This window comes from Micromys minutus (assembly GCF_963924665.1).
Source record: "Micromys minutus genome assembly, chromosome: 2".
Classification (NCBI taxonomy): domain Eukaryota; kingdom Metazoa; phylum Chordata; class Mammalia; order Rodentia; family Muridae; genus Micromys; species Micromys minutus.
In genome coordinates, this window is record NC_137971.1 from 71498484 (window position 1) to 71519591 (window position 21108).

Genomic DNA, 21108 nt, shown 5'->3' on the forward strand with positions numbered 1-21108 from the left:
GGTCCCCCTGCCCCACCTCCTGAGTGCTGATGTCAGAGGTGAATGCCACCAGACATGACATGTGCAGTGTTGGGGATCCCACTCAGGGCATTGAGCGAGCAAGCCACCACCTGAGTTCCAAGACCAGGCTGTGTGGCTGTGGGAATGTCAGAGCAGGGAGCTTCCCAGTGCTGCAGCATCTTTGCAGCTCGAGAGCCCAACGCCCAGGCCGCCAAATGCACAGTTACTGCACAGAGATGTAGGCACAGGAATGGATCTGAAATTCTCTTTGGAGATGATTCGAGGCCTAGCCACAAGGGCTTCAGGGTTGTAAGAGGTTTCTAGTTGTTTGTTGCTTTGTTCTGGGTAGTCTTACGATATGGCCCGGGCTGGGCTCAAGTGCCCCTCTGGAGTAGCTTCAATTACAGGCATGAACTATGGCGACCCATTTATAAGCAGCTGTAATAATGGGGTGGTGCATAGAGAAGTTATATCATTACTGAATAGGCTATGCACTGTGCCAGCAGAAGCAAACCCTTGAGTTAGAATGCTGACATTTGGGGTCTGCATGTTATAATGGTTAACCTGCCCCATAATCCCAGCAATCAGGAGGCTGACGCATGAACCCAGTTTGAGCTACATACATATCAAGACTCTAATTTTTTTGTAATGTCTGGAGGCTGGGACCTGTCGTGTGCATGCTTTAATTCTAATACTTTGGAGGCAGAGGCAGGTAGGTTTCTGTGAGTTTGAGGCCAGTTGGGTCTACATATTGAATTCAAGAATAGCTAGGGCTATGTAGAGAGAGACCCTGCCTCAAAATAAATAAACTATTTAATTAATTCAAAATTTGAGGGCTGGAGAGCTGGCTCAATGGTTAAGAGCACTGACTACACTTCCAGAGGTCCTGAGTTCAAATCCCAGCAACCACATGGTGGCTCACAACCATCTGTAATGAGATCTGATGCCCTCTTCTGTCTGGAGACAGCTACAGTGTGCTCATATAGAATAAATAAATAAATTTTAAAAAAATTCTGAAAGAACCAAGGCTGGAGAGATGGCTCCGTGATTAACAGCAGTGGCTATAATTCCAGAGGACCCAGTAGTTCAGTTCCCAGCATCCACATGACAGTTCACAACTGTCCCAGGAGATCTGACACCCCCTTCTAGCCTCCTTGGGCACCATGCATGCAGGTGGTACATAGATGTGAATTCAGGCAAAATACACATAAACATTTTTTTTTATTTTAAAAATAATGTTTACCGTTTTTTAATGAGAAGGAGACAAAGGGAAGGAAGGGCAAAAAGGGATTTCTGTTTATGTAACAATTTACTGTCGACATTTGAAGCATCTGGGGACTTAAGCTTCTTTCCTTTTGTACTCTTGTTATTCTGCTAGGGTCAGGAAATGTTCTGCTTTCTACCAGCTTGTAGGAGAGAAGGGAAGGCTGCCTGATGGCTTATATAAGAGTCTGGAAGAAGCGGTAGCACTTGCACACACACTCCAATTAACCAGAATCAGGTCCTAGGTTGGCCTCAGCACTAAGAATGCTGGGAAATGTAGTTTAGTTGGATGTCCAGGAAAAAAAAAAAAAAAAAAACAGCTACCACAGGGAGGGAATACCAAAATGAAAGACTTGCTATAGAAAGGGACTGCAATACACAAGGAAGAAAAACTTCAAAACTGACCCAGAGCCTAGTATAGTAGCACACGTCACAGATCCCAGTACTTGGGAAGCTGAGGTAAGAAGATTGAGGGTAGCCTGGGCTACATAGTAAGTTCCAGGCTAGCCTGATCTACACAGCAAGATCCTGTCTCAAAAAAACCAAACCAGAACATAACAACAGAAGGTCAGCCAGGAAAGAATAATAGTGGCTGGGAGGACAGGAAACAGTAGTGTGGATGGTGGTGGAACGCACTTCCCAGATCCAAATCAAGGCTAACAAGGGGCAGGAGTGAAAGGGCCTGCAGTGAGGAACCTTAACTTCTGCACCCTCCGGGCCTGGTTTGCCTCACCTTACTCCCCAGTCAAGGGGCACAGGAAGTGGGGGAGGGGGTGTGCTGGAAGATGTGAGAGGCTTTGGTAATCATTCCCCAGAAGACTGTAGCAAGAATGGTTTCCAGTGAAGAAATGAAGACCCTGCTGGCCCCTAGCAGGAGTTTACGTCTCGGGATGGTGAAAGCTTCCCTGGTCCACCTTTCTCCCCTATCTCCCTTCCTTCATTTTCTTTAAAACTATTTATTTAATGTTTGATGCTCTTTCAGAGGTCCTGAGTTCAATTCCCAAGCACCTACATGGCTCACAGCCATCTACAATAGGATCTGAGAATCTCTTTTGGCAGATAAAGCACTCTACATTCATAACAAATACACAAATCTTTAATGTTTGACGTGTATGAGATCTTTGACTGCATGTCTGTGTGTGCATCACGTGTGTGCCTGGTGCGAGAGGAGTTCAGAGGAGGTCAGGGGAGGGTGTCACATTGCAAGAACACAGAGCATGCAAGCTCTGCTCCTCTCCTTCTTCTTCTTCTTAAAATATTTATTTATTCAATGTTGACACACCAGAAGAGGGCGTCAGATCCCATTACAGATGGTTGTGAGCCACCATGTGGTTACCGAGATTTAAACTCAGGACCTTTGGAAGAGCAGTCTTAACCACTGAGCCATCTCTCCAACCCCCCTCCTCTTTCTTCTTAAAAATTTAAAGACATGATTAAATGTGGAGAGTCTTTTGGGGCCACTTGCTTCTAGATACTTGGTGGGAATTTGACATTACAAGGACAAAAGAAATAAACTCAAGGCAGGAGTCTGACTTTGGGCCTGGACTCAGGAAACAGGTCTGGATTAAGAGCATTTATGTTTGAGTTAATGCAAAGCTCAGCGCAGGCTCGGCTGAGGCGTGTGTGGCAGTCCTTTTGTCTTGGTCATTTTGATTAACCCCTGGAAAGGTGTTTACAGGATTTTGTTAATTGACTTGCTTGTTCGTGACTCAGAACTGATCTTATTATTCTGCATGTAATTAAAATGGTATAAAAAGCAGACTGGAAAATAATAAACCCACCTCAGTCTCAGAACCGGCTGGGGTCATGCTACAATGTCGTCTAATTATCTTTTTTCTTTTTATCCTCTCTCTTGCCCTGGAGAACCTGTTGACTGTTGACTTGGTCAATTAAATCAAATTTTAAACATAAACATAATGTTAAAATTTACTATTGTATACATATTTAATCATCAATAATTTTTTAGATTTTTTATGCATGTAAGTGTTTTGCTTGTGTGAGTGTATGTATGTATGTATGTTACATGTATGCCAGATGCCTACCTTGTTTAGAGATTAGAAAAGGCTGTTAGATCTCCTGGAACTGATGTTTGTGAGCCACCATGTGGAGCTGAGAATAGAAAGCCAGTCATTGCAAAAGCAACAAGTGCTCTTAATGGCTGAACTATCTCTTCCACCCATAACATATCTGTGTTTCATTAAACAACTACAACAGGCTGGAGAAATGGCTCAGCGGTTAAGAGCACTGACTCCTCTTCCAGAGGTCCTGAGTTCAAATTCTAGCAACCACATGGTGGCTCACAACCATCTGTACTGGGATCAGATGTGTTCTTCGGGTGTGTCTGAAGACAGTTACAGTATACTCATCTAGATAAAATAAAAATCTTAAAAAAAAAAACCTACATATTTTAGCTGATAATCCATTAACAAGGAAAAAGCACAGAGTTCTCTCTGAAGGCATAAATTTTTTGCAACCTACTTTTAATAAAGGTTCAACCACACAATTGGAGGTAGTGTATGAGTGTTCGAGTTTATGTAAGTGAAGCATGTGGATGTCTGGTGCTCTCAGAGGCCGGAAGATGTTGTCAGATCCTCCAGAACTGGAGTTATAGATGATTGTGAGCTGTCGTGTGCATTCTGGGGACTGAATCCAGGTCCTCTGCAAGAGCGGCAAGGACTCCTAACCATTGGGCCATCTCTCTTGCCCCCTAGATTATATTTTAATGAATACTTTGTTATTATTAGAAAGATCACACACTAACTCATTGTGGTGGCATGATCTTCAACCCCAGCACTTGACAGACAAAGGCAGGTGGATCAAGCTTGAGGCTAGCCTGGTCTACATAGTGAATTCCAGGGCAGCCAGGGCTACCCAGTAAGATCCTGTCTTGGGGGGAAGGAACACATTTATTCAGAACATATTAATCATTTCTACCCACCACTGCTTCCAACCCTTCATACTGCCCTCACCGCACATCCCTCCCAGCTTACTGCCTTCTTTTTATTCAGTTCTTTTTAAGGTGATTTTTTTGTTTTGTTTTGTTTTTAAATTTATTTATGTATGTGAGTACACTTTTGGTTACTTTCTTTCCACTAATAAAGATCCACTTATTTTATTTACATGAACACACTGTAGCTGTCTTCAGACACACCAGAAGAGGGCATCAGATTCCATTACAGATGGTTGGGAGCCACTGAGCCATCTCTCTAGCCCTTTATTCAGTTTTTGTTATCAATAACTCTGAGTTCAGTTTCTGCTGCCCACATTCACCTAGGTATGTGGTGTCCACTGACGCATGAGCAAGCTACCAGCAGCTGAAGTGGAAATGTAAGGGTTCTTTGACAAGTCAGTTGTGCCGAATGGAGTTTTACCGGGGCAAACACATGTAGGAGTGTTTTCCTGCAGTGGACACACGTGAAAGGGTGGTTTGCTAAAACACGTTAAAGGACACGTGATGAAGGATCCTTTGCATGTATTAGCCTGCCTTGCATTGTGTAGCTGAGCTGCATATGTTGGGACTCCACAGAGAAAAATGTACCAAAACAACTTCTAGTGGTGTTCTGCAGTTTCTTAAGGCATCCTCAGACTCTCAGGCTGGTTGTCAGATGATGTCAGCTGAGCCAGATGCACATGGTATCTGGAGATATGAATAGGACTCCAAGGACAGCGATGGAGGCTGACCTTGGCTTGCTTATAGAACTAGCTGTGCAACTCTTGTTGGACTTGTGACTTCCCTGATCTTCTGATCTTTGCTTTGCTGAGAAAGGCACAGCAGGAAACTTCTTCTGGCATTCCTCCTGGTCTCCGTCTCTCCTGCTGGTCTCTCCTGTTGACGCCTGCTGAGGCCTGGCTGTCTCTGCTGCTGATCTGTGTTTGCTGTCCTGACTCTACTGAACTGGACTGTTGGTGTATCTGAAATGTTTGCGAATGGATGGAGCTGCAGCTGCTAACCTATGAACTGAACTGTCGATTTCTAGACAACATAGATGGGAGTTGCTCCAAAGAACCATTTCTAAACAGGTCCACTTCCTCTGTATTTTTATCTTTATTTTTTCTTCCTTCTTTCCTTCCTTCCTTCCTTTTTTTTTTTTTTAACAGATTTATTTATTTTATTTATTTACCTGAGTACACTGTAGCTGTCTTCAGACATACCAGAAGAGGGCATTGGATCCCATTATAGATGGTTGTGAACCACCATGTGCTTACTGGGATTTGAACTCAGGACCTCTGGAAGAGCAGTCAGTGCTCTTCACAGCTGAGCCATCTCTCCAGTCCCTCTGTATCATTTCTTCTCCACTACCTCTGGTGGGTGGTGGGCTAAAAGGTAGGTTAAATCATTTAAGAGCCATCATTAAAAAAGTAGGTTTTGAAAAAAACTAAAGTTACTAACAGCTATGTCCCCAGACAAGAGTGGCTTTCTCCCTGTCTCTCAGTATCTGTCAGCTGCCAATAGCTCCTCTGATAGGGGTCAGACCCTTTAGTGAGGACATTTTGACTGGCTTGCTTTTGTGCAGACATCCACAGCTTTTGTGAGATGATCAAAAGTTGGCATTTTGTGACTCTCTTCCCCTCTCTGGCTTTTAAAGTCTTTTACCCTCTATTCCATGATATGTCCCGAGCCTCAGGTGGTGGGGGTTGGTATAGATGACCATCCCCAGCTAAGCACTGGGAGTTCTTTACAGCCAGCACAAGTTGAGAATAGTACAAATCTAAGGGTATAACCATAAATACTAAAATGCAGTTTGACTGCATGACCATTTAATGAAGTAACAACAGTAGATTCTCCCATAGGCCCTACAACCATCTCTAGTCATGAATCTTGGAACAGGTTTATAGTTCCAGGCAAGGAACCCTCCCTGTGGAGCAAGCTTCATCTAAAAACACAAACAACCCAAAAGGTGGCTGGTTACCCCCATACTGCCTTGCCACTCTGTGGTGGTTTGAATATGCTTGGCCCAGGGAGTGGCACTATTAGGAGGTGTGGCCTTGTTGGGGGAAGTGTGTCACTGTGGGGGGTGGGCTTTGAGAAACTCCTTCTGCTTGCCCTGGGATCAAGATGTAGAAGCTTGTATTCCTTCTCCAGCACAGTGTCTGCCGAGACACTGCCATGCTTCCTGCTATGGTGATAAGGACTGGAGCTCTGAAACTGCGAGCCAGCCCCAATTAAATGCTGCTCTTATAAGAGTTGTCTCAGCCATGGTGTCTCTCCACAGCAAAGGAAACCCTAAGACACACTATAGCATTAGAGGATACATCTTATCCATAGGGCAGTGTTATTGCTAGCAAACAGCTGGTCCCACTGGCCTGCTCCCAGGGACCTAGAGCTGCTTACATCACCCCCACCCGGTGTGCCAGGTGTGTGCTGTGCATAAAACATAAAAGCACTCCCAGACACCCCAGGTCTTTCTCTATGTCTTCTGTGGCTCTCTCTCTGCTTTCTTCATCTTGTCCCATGTTTATTTCTCCTGTTCCCTCTCTTTGTCAGTCTGCCTGTCAGTCTGTCTGCTTCTCTGTCCTTCCTTTTCTTTCCTCCCCAGTAAACCTCTCATACTAGATCTGTGTCACGGAGTAATTTCTCAGGGAGACCTTGGCATGGTACCCCACAACCTTTGCTGGCATCTTACCCTGTCAGTTTCAGCAGGAAGGATCCAGCACTGGAGAAGACATGTCTTTTCTCTCCCAGAAGCCTGCATCGCACCATCACACATTAGGCTAGCCAACAGGGAGAAAGTCTCCTGACTGCTTCCAGGTTAATTTGGTTATGTTCCGCATTCAGCAATAGACTTTTACCCTGTGGTTATGGTGTACAACCAAGAGCAATGGCAATAGTGTGCTATTTTGGGAGCGTCTGGAGCCTCCCTGACTAACTAATAGGGAAGTGGCCCACCCCTGGCACTGAGGTTTTCATTTAATAATTCATGTCCTTCTGGGAAGCTCTGTCCACCCATGCGGGGTACTTCTGCTCAACTCCCCATTTAAGAAACACTGTTCATCTAAAAATAGCTTTTAGACCAGTGGATTTCTGCAACGCTTCTTCATATATACTTAGTCTGGGTTGCCCCCACCCCCTCCTTTCCCGAATCTCTTTTTCTCCACTTTAACCCTGAATCTCTCAGTGTTCTATTCTCTTCACTAATAGGTTTTCTTGGGTTGGAAGATGATTTCCCTATAGCTTTTGCATATAGCTTTTATTTTGGTTAACCTCCCCCTCCCCCGCTTCTCTACTTTATTTTATTGACCCACCCTTAGGTAGTTTTCTGGTTCCCACAAGTACTCCAGGTTAAACATACACGATCAAAGACTTAGAGCACGGAGCCACATATGATCCAAACATGCAACATTGCTGGGTCTTATAAAGCCACTGAGGTCACAGTCTCTACTGTCACCCTTATGACCTCATCCCAAACCCCTCCTCAAAATATCTATAAATTCGGTGGTTAAGTTTACAACACACTGACTTTGGAGAAGCACTTTCAAACTGTCGCTCTCAGGAAGAGTGGGGGAATCAGGGGACAACTGTGAGGTTCCTACTCTGTTCCCCAGAAAAGGTATTTGAGACAAAAAGAGAATGGGCCACACGTGGTTGTGTGCGCTTTAATTCTAGCACGGGGTTGAGGGCACAGGCAGGTGGATTCATACAGCGGGTCTCTCTCTGGTGGGGGTGGGGAGAATGAAATTGTTCCGGCCCTCATAGGAGAGTGAGGTCCCGCATTCATAGCCCTGCACTCTGATGGAGCTCCACTGGAAGTGGGAGAAAACAGGGCCTCGTTGGTGCCAGAGGATTCAGAATTTCTAACTCTCACAGCTGAGTACGTCCCACTGATTCTGGCTTACAATGGGACTGGCTTAACGGGTCCAGCAGGAGAACCAGGAGGGCTCTCAGGAAGGACTAACCCAGCTCGGCCCCTCCCTCCCCTCTCTCTGACAGTCCCACCCCCAGCCTCAGCTTCTGGGAGCTTTCCATCTGAACAGTGGTGGACACACTGACCCGCTGGCTGCTCCAAGTCACTATGGACCCTGAAGGTGACCTAAGTCTCTGTGTTCCTGTTTTCCCTGTCCCCTACTGCCCCTCCTTCTTCTTATTCCAGCCATCTGCCTCCCTCTCTCTTCTCTAAAGACCCCATCCCCCACCCCACCCCCGCTGGCCTCTCCTTGGACCTTTTTCCCAAGACGGCTTCTCTCTGACTTGGTTGAACCCCCAAAGTTCTCCTCTCCTCTTGCTTCATCGCTCCTTCTGTGTTGAGCCCCACGAAGGGGCAGAAGCTCGGGAACAGAATGGATGGGGTTGCTGCGCTGGGGTCAGATGGACTGGTCCTGGGAAGAGGAGAGGGAGACCTGGACTCTGCCCCTTTTTAGCAGCCAAGAGAAGCAGAGGCAAAGTTCGGTCTCACCCCTGTAGAGAGGGGGAGGGAATGAGTCCGAGCCTGTGCTCAGGACACGAGTCTGACTTGGGGTCACAGAACACGCTTGAGTCTAGAGTGCAGCAGGGCAGGCTGCAGGACAACGGGCAGACTTCTACATCCTCACAGCCTCTTTTCCTCGCAGTAGCATTGGGGATGGGGTGCAGCTCAGTGGTCCAACTCTTGCTGAGCATGCTCAAGACCTTCTACCCTGGAAGGTATGCCACTCTTATTTGAATCTTTTGTGTTTCCTTTTCCTCCCTGAGGCCTCCTCCCCCATCTTCCAGTCTTTTCTGCTGGTTTGCATGCAATGCCTCTGGCTTGCCTGTGCAGCCTGCTCTGGATTTGTAAGTCTGGCTGTGCTGATCAGGCTTGTCTCAAACTCACAGACCTTTGCCTACCTCTGCCTGCCAAGTGCTGGAATCGAACGTGCATTATGCCTGGTCTACCTTTTTCTCCTAAGGTGACCTGGGTTTGAGGCCATGGGTATTCACAGCTGTGGGAACTCTTGGAAATTATTCACCTATAGAATTCTAAGTGTCCGCATCTGGAAGACACTTCAGGGTGGCAGGGAAATTCAATCCCCTTTGCATGTGTCCAGAGTGGCCCCTGTAGGGTTGAGTTCTTTATTGGGAAACTGTGGAGGGGTTTCCAGGGAGGGCATATGAATATGAAATTCTGAGAAAATAGCCATGTATTACTTCTTTTTCGAGAAAGGGGGTTCAATAATAATAATAATAATTTTTGTCCTGCCCAGGTTTCTAAAATTTTTAACTCATCATGTCATTGTGTGTGAGTGCATGGCGGGGGTGTCACACATCACAGTGTGGAGGTCAGAGGACATCTTTTGGAGGCTGTTCTCTTTCTCCTTCCCCTTTGTACGTCTCTGAGGATGGAGCTCAGGTGCCTCCTGAACTGTCTTTCCACTTTTATTATTCATTCACTTTTGAGTCAGGGCCTCACAATGGAGCCCTGCCTCAGCTGGAACATTCCACAGTCCTGTCTATGCCCAAGTGCTGAGGTTAAAGGTGTGTACCTGGTTTCGTTTATTGTTAAGACAGAGTAACTTTTAAAGATTTTAACTTATGTGTGTGCATGGCAGGAGGTATGTTCACGGGTGTGGGGTTGCCAGATGCCGTAGGCACTGGATCTCCCTACAGTTCTAGGTAGCTGTGAGCCATCTGATGTGTGTGCTAGGAACAGAGCTCTTATCCTCTGTAAGAACAGTGTGGACTTAACCTCTGAGCCTCACCAACAGGCAGGGCTCTTGATTCACAGTCCAAAATGGCTTGAAACTCATTGCGTAGCTCTGAATGAGCTTGAACGTATGGACCTCAGCCTTCCAGGAGCTGACATTACTGATGTGTGATCCACAACAGGTTTCAGACCCACATTCTAAATAAGAGCAAATTAAAACCTCACACGTTCAAGGATGGGGTCTAGAGAGATGGCTCAGTGGGTAAGGTGCCGGCCTTACCACAGGAAGAACTGAGTTCAGATTCCCTAGGACCCCCCCCCCACCAAGAGCTAGTCTGCAATCCTCACACTGAGTGAGTTGGGGAGGGAGAAGGGGGGAGAGTTGTAGACAGATCCTGAGTTGAGCTCAGCAGCCAGCCACTTCAACCAGTTTGTGAGCACTGCTGAGGCCTGTCCCTGTGTCCTTGATGTGACCTTTAGAAGCATGCCCTGTTGTCACAGTTCACTCTGGTTCAAAGCCTCTTGCCAAAGCCCTTTCAATCGCTTCCTAAGCAAGAACCTTAGACGGTTTAAATGTATAATATGTGCAGGCAAGCATGTGCACGGAGTAGAGGTCAGAGGGCAACTTGCTGGACTCAGTTCTCTCCTTCCACCACGTGGGCTCTGGGATTAAACTAAGTCATCAGACTTGAAGGCAAGTGCCTTTGCCCAGAGTCGTCTCACTGGCCCTTAAGTATTAAAACTTCAATCTTCACTTTTTTCCCTCTGACTTCCAATCCACATTCTATAGTGACTTTTTGTGCAGTGAGCAAAACCCAACTCTGAACTCAGACGTTCTCATTAGGCCAAGAGCCAAGCCCGGCTCTGCCTGGCTTTTTCCTCTACTCCTCCTTTTCCCTTGTTCCTTCTCAGTATCTGAACCACATCTGCCAGCACCCACCACCTCTGCAGGGTGCCTGTGGCCTCTCTCTGGATGAAGTCTAGCCTGTGCAGAGCCAGCCCTTTGCAGCCTCCCCTCACTCTATTATCAAATCATCCTTTCTACCCTCCAAGTGTGTGTGCCGCTCCGGCCCTGGGTGATAGGGGGGTCTTTGCTGAGTCCCATTTGGAAATCATTTCTGTTCTGTAGGAAGTGAGGGTTTTTGGAAAGAACTTATCAGGTGACTAGCCTCTGTCTCCACCTGCTGTTTGTCCAGTGAATTAACAAGCAGAGGGAAGAACGGAGCTGGGAGACTGAGCCCTGACGCTGGTGGCTAGGCCTGGTCTCAGACATAGATCTGAATTGTCCTGTGACCTCTGTGACACTCACTTTCAGAGAGCCCAAGGGAACATGGGCAAAGTCAGGGCTGCAGTCCAGACGTTTCTGACTCATACCTCAGACCATTCTCATTAGGCCAGAGCCAGGCCCTGGAATCCTGAAGAACCCTGAGTTAATACAGCATGTGGCCTGGCCCACCATTTTCTCTTTTCTGACCTGGAAGAAGTTTTGCCAGAGCACTCTGGTTCCCTAAGAAAGCTGTTCCAGTTCTGGTGTAGCCTCACCACCACAGGCAGTGGGTTCATGGGAGGGTGGTAGACCTGGAGGACCCATTGCTTGAGGCAGCTCAGAGCCTTTGTCTCCAGATGTCTGTTTTCATTGCTGTTCTTCCTGGGATCTTAGGTGACTGCAGGCATGGCTCAGGAAAAGGGGACAAAGTGGAGCTAGATCAGTGACTACCCCTTCTTGGTGGCGGGCTGTGTCCCTTAGTAGCCGGCCCGGCTTTATGACCAAGCCCATACTTAGCAATTGTGTGAACTTACCCTATTTTGTACCTTCATTTCCTTACCTGGGAAATGGGTATAATTGTGATTGGGAAGACTAAATTGTAAATATTCTGATGAGAATCCTTTTGCATGTGAATGCTTAGTGTGTGTGTGTGTGTGTGTGTGTGTGTGTGTGTGTGTGTGTGTGTGTATGTCTGTGTGGAGTGTGTGTGTGTGTGTGTGTGGTAGGGTGGTGGGATGTGGGTGTATGTGGAACTCGGAGGTGTTTCCTTGGGAGATATCACCTTACTTTGGCTTCTGTGTGTGTTATTTGTGGGTTCTGGAGATCTCTGTACTTTCACAATAAGTACTTTACCACTGGGCATCACCCAGTGTCAGACTGAAGTCACCCTCAGGAGACACTTGTGCCTTCTCTTTGGCTGTGAGATTACTCAAATAATAATCTCAAAAACATTAATATTTCCTGGAAACCTCGTGATGAAGCTCAGGAACAGCAGACGTGAGCCTGGGTCCAGGAAGGAGGCTACCCCAGGTTACTGGTCATACCAACTTGCCGGAGGAGCAGCAGTGATGGGCAGAGCCACCCCTGATCAGGACCTCTCCATTCATCCATGCCTCCTACCCTGTATTTAATCTAAACCCCAGGTGAAGATCCCAGAGATGGCTCAGGCTGGCCTTGCACTTGGAATTCTCCTGTCTCAGTATCTTTAATAGCCAGAGCTACAGGCTCATGCCACCATCCTTGAAATAACTTCTTTAAAATTTTTTGCTCATTTAAAGATTTTTTTTTTTTAAAGAAAAGCTCTCGTTTGGCCAAGGCTGTCTTCAAACCCTCTATTTTGCTAAGGGTAACCTTGAACTTCGGATCCTTCTGATTCCATCTGCAAATGCTGGAATTGTAGGTATGCTGGGGATGGGACCCCGGCTTCCTGCATGCCTGGTAAGCACTCCAGTGCCATGTCGATTTTATCAGTTTTATTCACCCCAGATAACTGATTAAAATGGCATCCCTTGAGGCTGGAATGAGGGCTCAGTGGCTGCTCTTCCAGAGGACCTGAGTTCAATTCCCTGCAATCAAATGTTGGCTCAAAACAATCTGTAATGGTATCCAATGCCCTCTGTGGTGTCTGAAGACAGCAACAGTGTACTCACATACATAAAATAAGTAAATAAATCTTTTTTTTTTTTTTTTAAGGTATCCCGTGAAGATCAGGTTACAGTTGGGTGAGGTTACCTTCTCCACAGTTCAGGTGCCTAAGAGAAACTTCTCCACAGAAAGCGTGGCAAGGACTATAGTCAGTGGCAGCTGCCAGATGTCCCAGCTAGCCCTGCTCCTCCTACCCCTGAAGTTCAGTGAAGCTTCCCTCTGAAGTTAGTGCCCTCCAGGGACAGCTGCTAATTAGGAGAGCCTGGGTATTCAGAACTATCCTATTCCCTCGAGTGGAAATAGTGTGACCAGTGTGCCCCACACCAGGCAACCAGGGCAGTTCGTCTCGAAGGCTTCTATGTGGGGGAAGTCTGGGGGCTGAAGCAGCTGGGTTGTCCTGAAAGTGCTCACTGTGGAGAGGAAAGGCAGTCGCTTGCTGCCTGTCAAGTCTCAAGCCTCATCATTCCGTAGCTCTGCTCTTGGGGAGGTTTCTCTTTCTGTTTCCAGTCTGTTTTCCATCTTTAAATATGACTGCTCGGTGCCATGAGGGACTGTGGGTAGGATAGGTGACAACACACAACCAGTGCTCTGTGATGGCGGACACACGTGAGTGGTGGCCATGGATCTTCCCAGACAGAAGATCTGCTAGCAATTAGATTCAAGCTCCTCCTTCCACATGGTACCCCAATCCCCCGATGGGGCCCAGGGACCAACATTTGCAGATCTCCACTACTTCTGCTGTTCAAGAAAAGCAGAGACTGGAGAGACAGCTCAGGAGTTAGAGCTCCTGATGCTCTTGCAAGGATTGGGGTTTGGTCTCAAGCACCCGCACGGCAGCTCACAGCTATCTGGAGTTCCAGGGCTCCAACAACTTCTGGTCTTCAACGGTATGGATGTAGTGAATACACACATATGGAAGCAAAACGCTCATACACACAAAATACATAAATCTAAGAAAAATAAATAAGAAAGTCATGTTTTGGTTCCCTGCCATTGTATTCTTGGAACCCCAAGCAATAGGAGGACTAGAAAAATCTTTTGTTCTAATATTCTGTTTCTCAACACAGTTCCTTAAGCATCTGAATTTCCTGGCTTTAGTCTTTTGGGAGGGGTTGGCAGAAAGAAGCTGAGAACTTCATTGTTCTCAGATCCTGAAGAATGAGTTAATAACACATTAGGCATGTGTGCGTGTGTGCATGTGTGTATGTGTGATGAAGCCACTTTCAAAAATCCCTGAGGCTGCCAGACAGAAGTACACCCCCAAAGGCAGAGGCAGACGGATCTATGAGTTCAAGGCTAGCCTAGTCTATGGAGCAAGTTTCAGGACAGCCAGGGCTACACAGATAGACCCTGTCTTGTCCTCTCTCCTCAAATTCCTTAAGTAAGTACTGGGGGTGCAGCTTCTTGGTGAGGTGCTCACCTTGGTGGTGAAAGGCCAAGGGAGGCGATTGGTCTAGACTCAATCTCAGTTCTTTCTACCTCCCCCCCACATACACAGGTACTGGCCTCAAACTCCCTTTATGCCTCAGCCTCCGTTGTCCTGGGGTTACTGAGAAGTGCCACCTCTCCTGGGGTTTCAACTTCTGCTGCTGTCATCTTGAGGCTCAGTTAGGGGCACGGTTGGGGTTTCAGGAGACTGGAGAAAGGCTGTGACGCTGGTCAGAGCACTGCTTCCTGTTTACTTTTGAACTTGAGTCCGTGAGCTGTAGTGACTTCCCTGGGTTGACCATATTTATCCTACTTTTTACTCTTTGAACATCTTCAGCCTAATAAGGTCCCAGGTGTGTTCTGCTCAGGCTCAGCCACCATGACTTTGACCTTCACAATTCCTGACATCAGTGGAGCCAGATGACGTCATATCACACAAACTGGCATTTTAATTTTTTTAAAATCTGTTTTAGTTTTTACTTTTTGAGACAAATGTGTCTCTATGTTGCTGTGAGATAAATGTCTTTATATGTAGATAGCCCTGACTGTGCTGGAAATTACTGTGCACCTCTGTCTCTCTCTGTGTGTACCTCTCTCTCTGCGTATCTCTGTCTCTCTCTCTTTGTGTGTCTTTCTCTCTTGTGTGTGTGTGTGTTTATCACACACACATGGAGTCAAGAGAACAACATGTGAGAGTTCTTTCCTTTTTCCATGTGCTTCCGGGGATCAGACTGAGATTATCAGGCTAGGAAGCAGGCACCTTCTCTGCTTCTGAGCACTATTCTTTTTTTTTTTTAAAAGATTTATTTATTTATTATTAAGATTTATTTATTATATACACTGTAGCTGTCTTCTGATACACCAGAAGAAGGCATCAGATGTCATTACAGATGGTTGTGAGCCACCATGTGGTTGCTGGGAACTGAACTCAGGACCTCTGGAAGAGCAGTCAGTGTACTTAACCACTGAGCCATCTCTCCAGCCCCCTAAGCACTATTCTTTTTTTTTTTTTCTTTTTTCTTTTTAGATTTATTTATTTATTTTATGTATGTGAGCACACTGTAGATGTCTTCAGACACACCAGAAGAGGGCATCAGATCCCATTACAGATGGTTGTGAGCCATGTGGTTGCTGGGAACTGAACTCAGGGCCTCTGGAAGAGCAGTCAGTGCTCTTAACCACTGAGCCATCTCTCCAGCCCCCTAACACCATTCTTTTTCTTTCTTTTTTTTTTTTTTTTTTGATTTATTTATTTATTTTATGTATGTGAGCACACTGTAGATGTCTTCAGACCCACCAGAAGAGGGCATCAGATCCCATTACAGATGGTTGTGAGCCATGTGGTTGCTGGGAATTGAACTCAGGACTTCTGGAAGAGCAGAGCATTATTCTTAACATATGAAGATATGTATCAGTCTTTGTCAGGATGTGAGTTGGACTTGGCAAACTTACATACCCGGGATCTCCCCTTCCCACACCCCTGCCCCAGATTCTGGTGCATTTGATCTACAATGAGCCCGGGCAGCTGAGAGTTAAGACAACCTTTCCAGATGACTCCAGCCATGCTGCTCTGGGTGAGGGCCCCTGTTCTGCACTTGAAGCCAGCGGCTCCCCCACCCACCGCCTCCACTTCCTCACCTCTGAGTAATTTTTTACTGTGACCTTGTAACTCTGTTTCTATCACACATCACCAGGGCTGCTTCAGCCAAGGCCTCTCAGTTGCTAAATTGCTAAGTCTGGTGACCCACTTTCTGCCTTCCATTTGCACTATTTATTGAATCTTCTCCCCACAACCCCCAAACATCCGCTCTTGACTCTTCCCTATGCGTCAGCCACACCTCTGCCTGCACCTCCTACCAAGCTGCCCACAGTCTGGCTCTTCCTCACCCCAGTGTCACTTGGGAACAGACCATCTTCCTACTCTGTCTGTGCACCATGTTTCCCAGGGCATCTACACCAACACCTCAAAGAACCGCCTAGTTCCCTCCCCAGCTGCAAGAAGCCTCCCCACCCAGCACCATAGGAAACTGAGATTTGGTTTCTATGTTTTTGAAACGGGAAGGAGCCCTGTGGGGAGGCTCAGATGAGGCTGCACTTAGGAGCTGTGGTACGGTTTCCACCTTCCCCTTATGTTCCCCTTGCCGGAACTTCTCTCCTGAGGTGACGCCTGAGGTCTGTGTTCAACTGCTTGGAACAGGAAACCCAAGTTTTGACACCCAGCAGCTGCCACTCCGGGCAGACCCCCACCTCAAAAGCAGCTCTCACTTCTCCTTCCCTTCCTTCCTACACTGCCGCCTAGGTTTGGAGCCTTACAGCTCTTCGTTGCTTGCCTCAACTTCCCTTTGTCTCCCACTCCACCTTCAGTTGGTGGGTAAGGAGATCCTTCTAGAAAACACATAACCTCGCCATTTCACTCCCAGCCCTGTGATGGGTCCTGGGGTCCGCGAGATTCCCATGCTAACTCACCCAATCCTCTTAGACTGCGGCAAACGTCCCATTTCGCCAGCCTCATCCCCCTCTTCCTGCTTTTCAGCTCTAAATCCCCCCAAACCAGCCACCCCTGCCTGGCGAACCTGACTTGTCCTTCTCGGGGACACACAGGCATCTCCTCCAGCACCCACCACACTTGGGGAAGGCTTCAGTCATTTCTTTAACCAACACGCCTACTGTTTCGTCCCTCAGAGCTTAGGGACCCAGGCTCTCTGTCACTGTCCCTTTACAGACAGTAAGGGGCTGAGACTGAAACTCGGTCATGCCCTGGAGTTGCGCGCTGAGTCACTCCACCAAGTGGGCTCTCTGAAGGCATGAATCCTACATGCTATTGCAATATTTGGCCTTAAATTTAATTTTTTATTTTTGTTTTAAGGACAGAATTTTGTTTATCTCTGGTGGTCCTGACTCTATACCAGGCCGACCTCCAACTCACAGATCTACCTGCTCTGCCTACCCCCTAACCCCACCCCCACCCCTAGTGCTGGGATCAAAGGTGTGTGCCACCACGATGGGAATTTGGTTGCTTTATTTTATATTTGTTTGGCTTTGAGACAGAATTTTACAGTCACCCACGATGTTCTGGAGCTCCCTGTATATGTAGCCCAGGTTGTCAAATTTACCTCACCCTCCCATGTGCTGGGATTACGGGTTTGCGCCCCCTGCTGGGATATAACCTGAACTACAGCCAAAGAATGGACAGCGCGGTGCACATCACTGGGACTTCTAACCTGGCAGGAGTTTATAGAAAGATCAGAGAGAACAGGGCTGACAGGAGCGAGGGGGAGGGATTGTGAGGGCCAGGTACAAAGTGAACCCGCTCAGGCTGAGGCTTGAGAGTGACAAGGAGACCACCACCCATCTCCACAGCAGGAGTTGAGTGGGAAGAGGGGTGAAGTGGAGAACGCGGCAGGTGCAATGCAGTTTTCACCGTGGCAGAGCCGTCAAGCACAGCTCAGGTGACAGGGAGGCCGTGGCGCACGCCTTTAATCCCAGCAGAGGCAGGTGGGTCTAGGCCAGCCTGATCTACAGAGGGAGTTATAGGACAGCCTGGGCTACACACAGAAACCCAGTCTTGGGAAAACAAACAAAGCAGAAGTAAACAGGAGACAGGTAATAAAACAGAACTCTCACTGTAAGACAAGAACTCGAAACTAAACTCTAAATATAGTGTGGGCTAGTGGGAATTACAGCCCAAGAGCACAGAAGGGGCCAATGGTGCAGAATTACTAACAGGAAGTCCTGGGGATAAAGAAGCTTTCTGGCTAAACCAACCCAACAGGACTCTCATTAAAACTGCAATTCAGAGAGCAACATGGAAATCCAAAAGTGTTTGTGAAACTGAGGCAGAGGCCTGGAATTCACGCCAGCTTGGGTTTCATTGTAAATCCCAGGGCAGCTTGGACGAAAGGGGGTGGGGAGAGAGGGAACCAATTTGCGCGAAGGCTGCAGCTCTTGTACAGACCCACAGATGGCAGTGTTGCACCGTGTCTGGGTTCTGTCTCTGCTGCTGCAGCCAGGTTCTGCAGCCCCGGAGGCTAAAGGCCCTTCAGTTGATGACACACTTTAAGGTGAAGGTCTTAAGAGAAACCAGGGCTCTATCCTTCACTCCCTTGCTATCCTCTCTGGAAAAGAACATCCCCGAGCCTAGTTTGCAGCCGCACCAAGGTTTCTTGCTCTGAACCTGTGGCCACCCTGCCGCCAGCACCCTCAGCCGATTTGTCTTTCCTCTGTGGCTCTCTGTGTTTGGCTTTGAGTGAGGCTCGGTGTTAGAGCGCTTTCTCGAAGCTCGAGGACCTGGTTTAGATCCTCACCATAAATAAAGTACTCGGGGTTCTGGAGATGGCTCTTGGTCTGCTGAAGGGCTTCAGGGTAAAACTAGCTAAGCCTTCTGGGCAACACGGATGGAAAGGAGGCAGGGCACCCTGCAGGTGTGCACAAGATGGCTACCCAGGCTGTTAAATATCGAGGGCCTTGGTGGCGCATGTGCACCACACCCCAGCACTCAGGAAGTGGGATAGCTGGGCTTCTAGGCTATCCTGGACCACATAAGCAAGCCATGTCTCCAAAGAACAACAGGATAACAGTAGGTTGGATGCATAAAATACAAGATGCCAAGTTTCACTCAAATCAGATAACAGGCACGTTTGCATACAAGTTGTTAAATGGGACGTACTATACAGAAACGTGATCCGAGGGCCTGTGTGACCAGATTCCATAACAAAGCAGAAAGGAGGTTGGCAAGAAGAGGAGGAGGGGGGAGAGGAGGAGGGGGAGGAGGAGGGAGAGGAGGAGGGGGAGGGAGAGGAGGAGGCTGCTGTTGTCCAGGGTACAGAGCTTTGTGGGAGTGTTGATACAGCTGAACTCACATGTGTTAAGAGGGCTCACCCCTCTTTAGTTCTGTAACTATAAGTCAATTAAAGCTAAAACCAGGTGAATGATGGGATATGCTCAGCGGGTAGAGAAGCCCACTGCCAAACTTGGCAAGCATAGAGTCCCAGGTCCTACACGCTCTAGAAAACCAACTCTTGCAAATTGTCTTTTGACTTCCACTCAAGAGCAGTATCTGCATGTACACACTATACACACACACACACACACACACACACACACACACACACACAAATGTAAAAAAAATTACAAAAGGGAGGCAGGCATAGTGATGATACAAAGGAGCAAACACCTGCTTCTACTTTATTATTATTATTGTTGTTGTTATTGTTATAATCATTATTGTGATGCTGACCAGGTCTGATGGGCTCCTCAGCCTCCCAGAGTGTGAAGACTATTGGCATAAAAGTGTGAAGAAGCAGCACCAAATTCAGCTTCTTTATAAAAACTCTTTGATAATTCCTCAAAGCTTAACTTTAACTAGTTACAGTGTATTTTTTATTTTCTCTGACAACCTGGTCAGCTTGGAGTCCCCAGGCTCTGCCCCGGCCTGGCTCCTGATTGGCTAGTGTCCTGTTGACCATGTTAAATGTTTTGGGGGCAGCTTCTGGTTACAAGGGAGGAAGTGTAAACCCAACAGAGGTCTCTCTGCTTCCTCCCTAGGTCTGCAGCTCCTGTTGCCCCCTACAAGTCTGGCAGCCCTGGTCAACGGCTGGTTGCAAGAGGACTGTCCAGGCCTCAATTTTGCATCCCTGGTTACCGGGTCGGCTCCCTCGCAGGCTGCGCTGTGGGCCAAATCCCCTGGGGTTCTGGCAGGGCGACCTTTCTTTGATGCCATCTTCTCTCAACTTAACTGCCAAGTGTCTTGGTTCCTCCCGGAGGGATCGAAGCTGGTACCTGTGGTCAAGGTGGCAGAGGTCCGGGGGCCTGCCCACCACCTGCTGCTGGGTGAAAGGGTGGCTCTTAACACCCTGGCCCGCTGCAGTGGGATTGCCAGCGCAGCAGCGACAGCTGTGGAGGTGGCCAGGAGCACCGGCTGGGCGGGGCACGTGGCGGGCACGAGGAAGACCACGCCAGGGTTCCGACTGGTGGAGAAGTATGGGCTCCTAGTCGGCGGGGCCGCATGCCACCGCTATGACCTGGGAGGGCTGGTGATGGTGAAAGACAATCACGTGGTAGCAGCCGGCAGCATGGGAAAGGTGAGTGTCCCAGGAGCCTCTGTTTTCACTCTGGCATTTCAGTCCCTCTACCAGAGACCAGCCACTGCCTGGTGACAAGTGATCCCGGCGTCAGGGATGCCTCCAGGTCTTTCCGTCTATAGATGGAGGAGGCTGTCTTGCTTTTTCTATGTGACTCAAAGCACTGCTCTCTGGGCCCCCCAGGGTTCAGGGCCGGACTACCCAACCTCATCCTCTCTCTATTGGCAGGCAGTGCTGAAGGCGCGGCAGGCAGCAGGTTTTCCCCTGAAGGTAGAGGTGGAATGTAGCAGCCTGAAGGAGGCCTTGCAGGCAGCAGAGGCTGGGGCTGACCTGGTAATGCTGGACAACTTCAAGCCGGAGGTGAGATGGGGCCCGACTCCTGGGCAGGGCCTGTGCAAATGCTGAGGTGGGGGTTGGGGGACTCTCACCTCCCCTTGGCTTCTATCTTACAGGAGCTGCACCCCACAGCCGCTGCACTTAAAGCCAAATTCCCTCGAGTGTCTGTGGAAGCCAGTGGGGGCGTCACACTAGACAACCTTCCCCAGTTCTGTGGGTCGCACATTGATGTCATCTCATTGGGGATGCTGACCCAGGCTGCTCCAGCCCTGGACTTTTCCCTCAAACTGTTTGCTGAAGGAGATACTCCAGTGCCTCATGCTCGCCGTCTCTAAAGCCAAAGAAGATGCCACCAGAATGGATTACTGCAGCTTGTTGGGCCCCTTGGGTGGCACATCTTTAGGTCCAGAGGCCAACAGGACATACCTAGCATTTACCTAGGCTTCCCACTAGCTCTGCCATCTCTGGCTCATGTGACTCACCAGGGCTGACT

The 21108-nt window shown here is 48.1% G+C and overlaps 1 protein-coding gene across 1 annotated transcript; it reads left to right on the plus strand.

Annotated features, from left to right (window-relative positions):
* Window positions 1–144: 144 nt before the first annotated feature.
* QPRT (quinolinate phosphoribosyltransferase) lies at window positions 145–20950 on the plus strand (the record flags this gene model as incomplete). Its single annotated transcript, XM_080913000.1, has 4 exons — window positions 145–238; window positions 19744–20279; window positions 20508–20639; window positions 20732–20950. 4 exons carry the CDS (start codon window positions 145–147, stop codon window positions 20948–20950), a joined length of 981 nt encoding a protein of 326 aa, XP_080769126.1.
* Window positions 20951–21108: the final 158 nt, after the last annotated feature.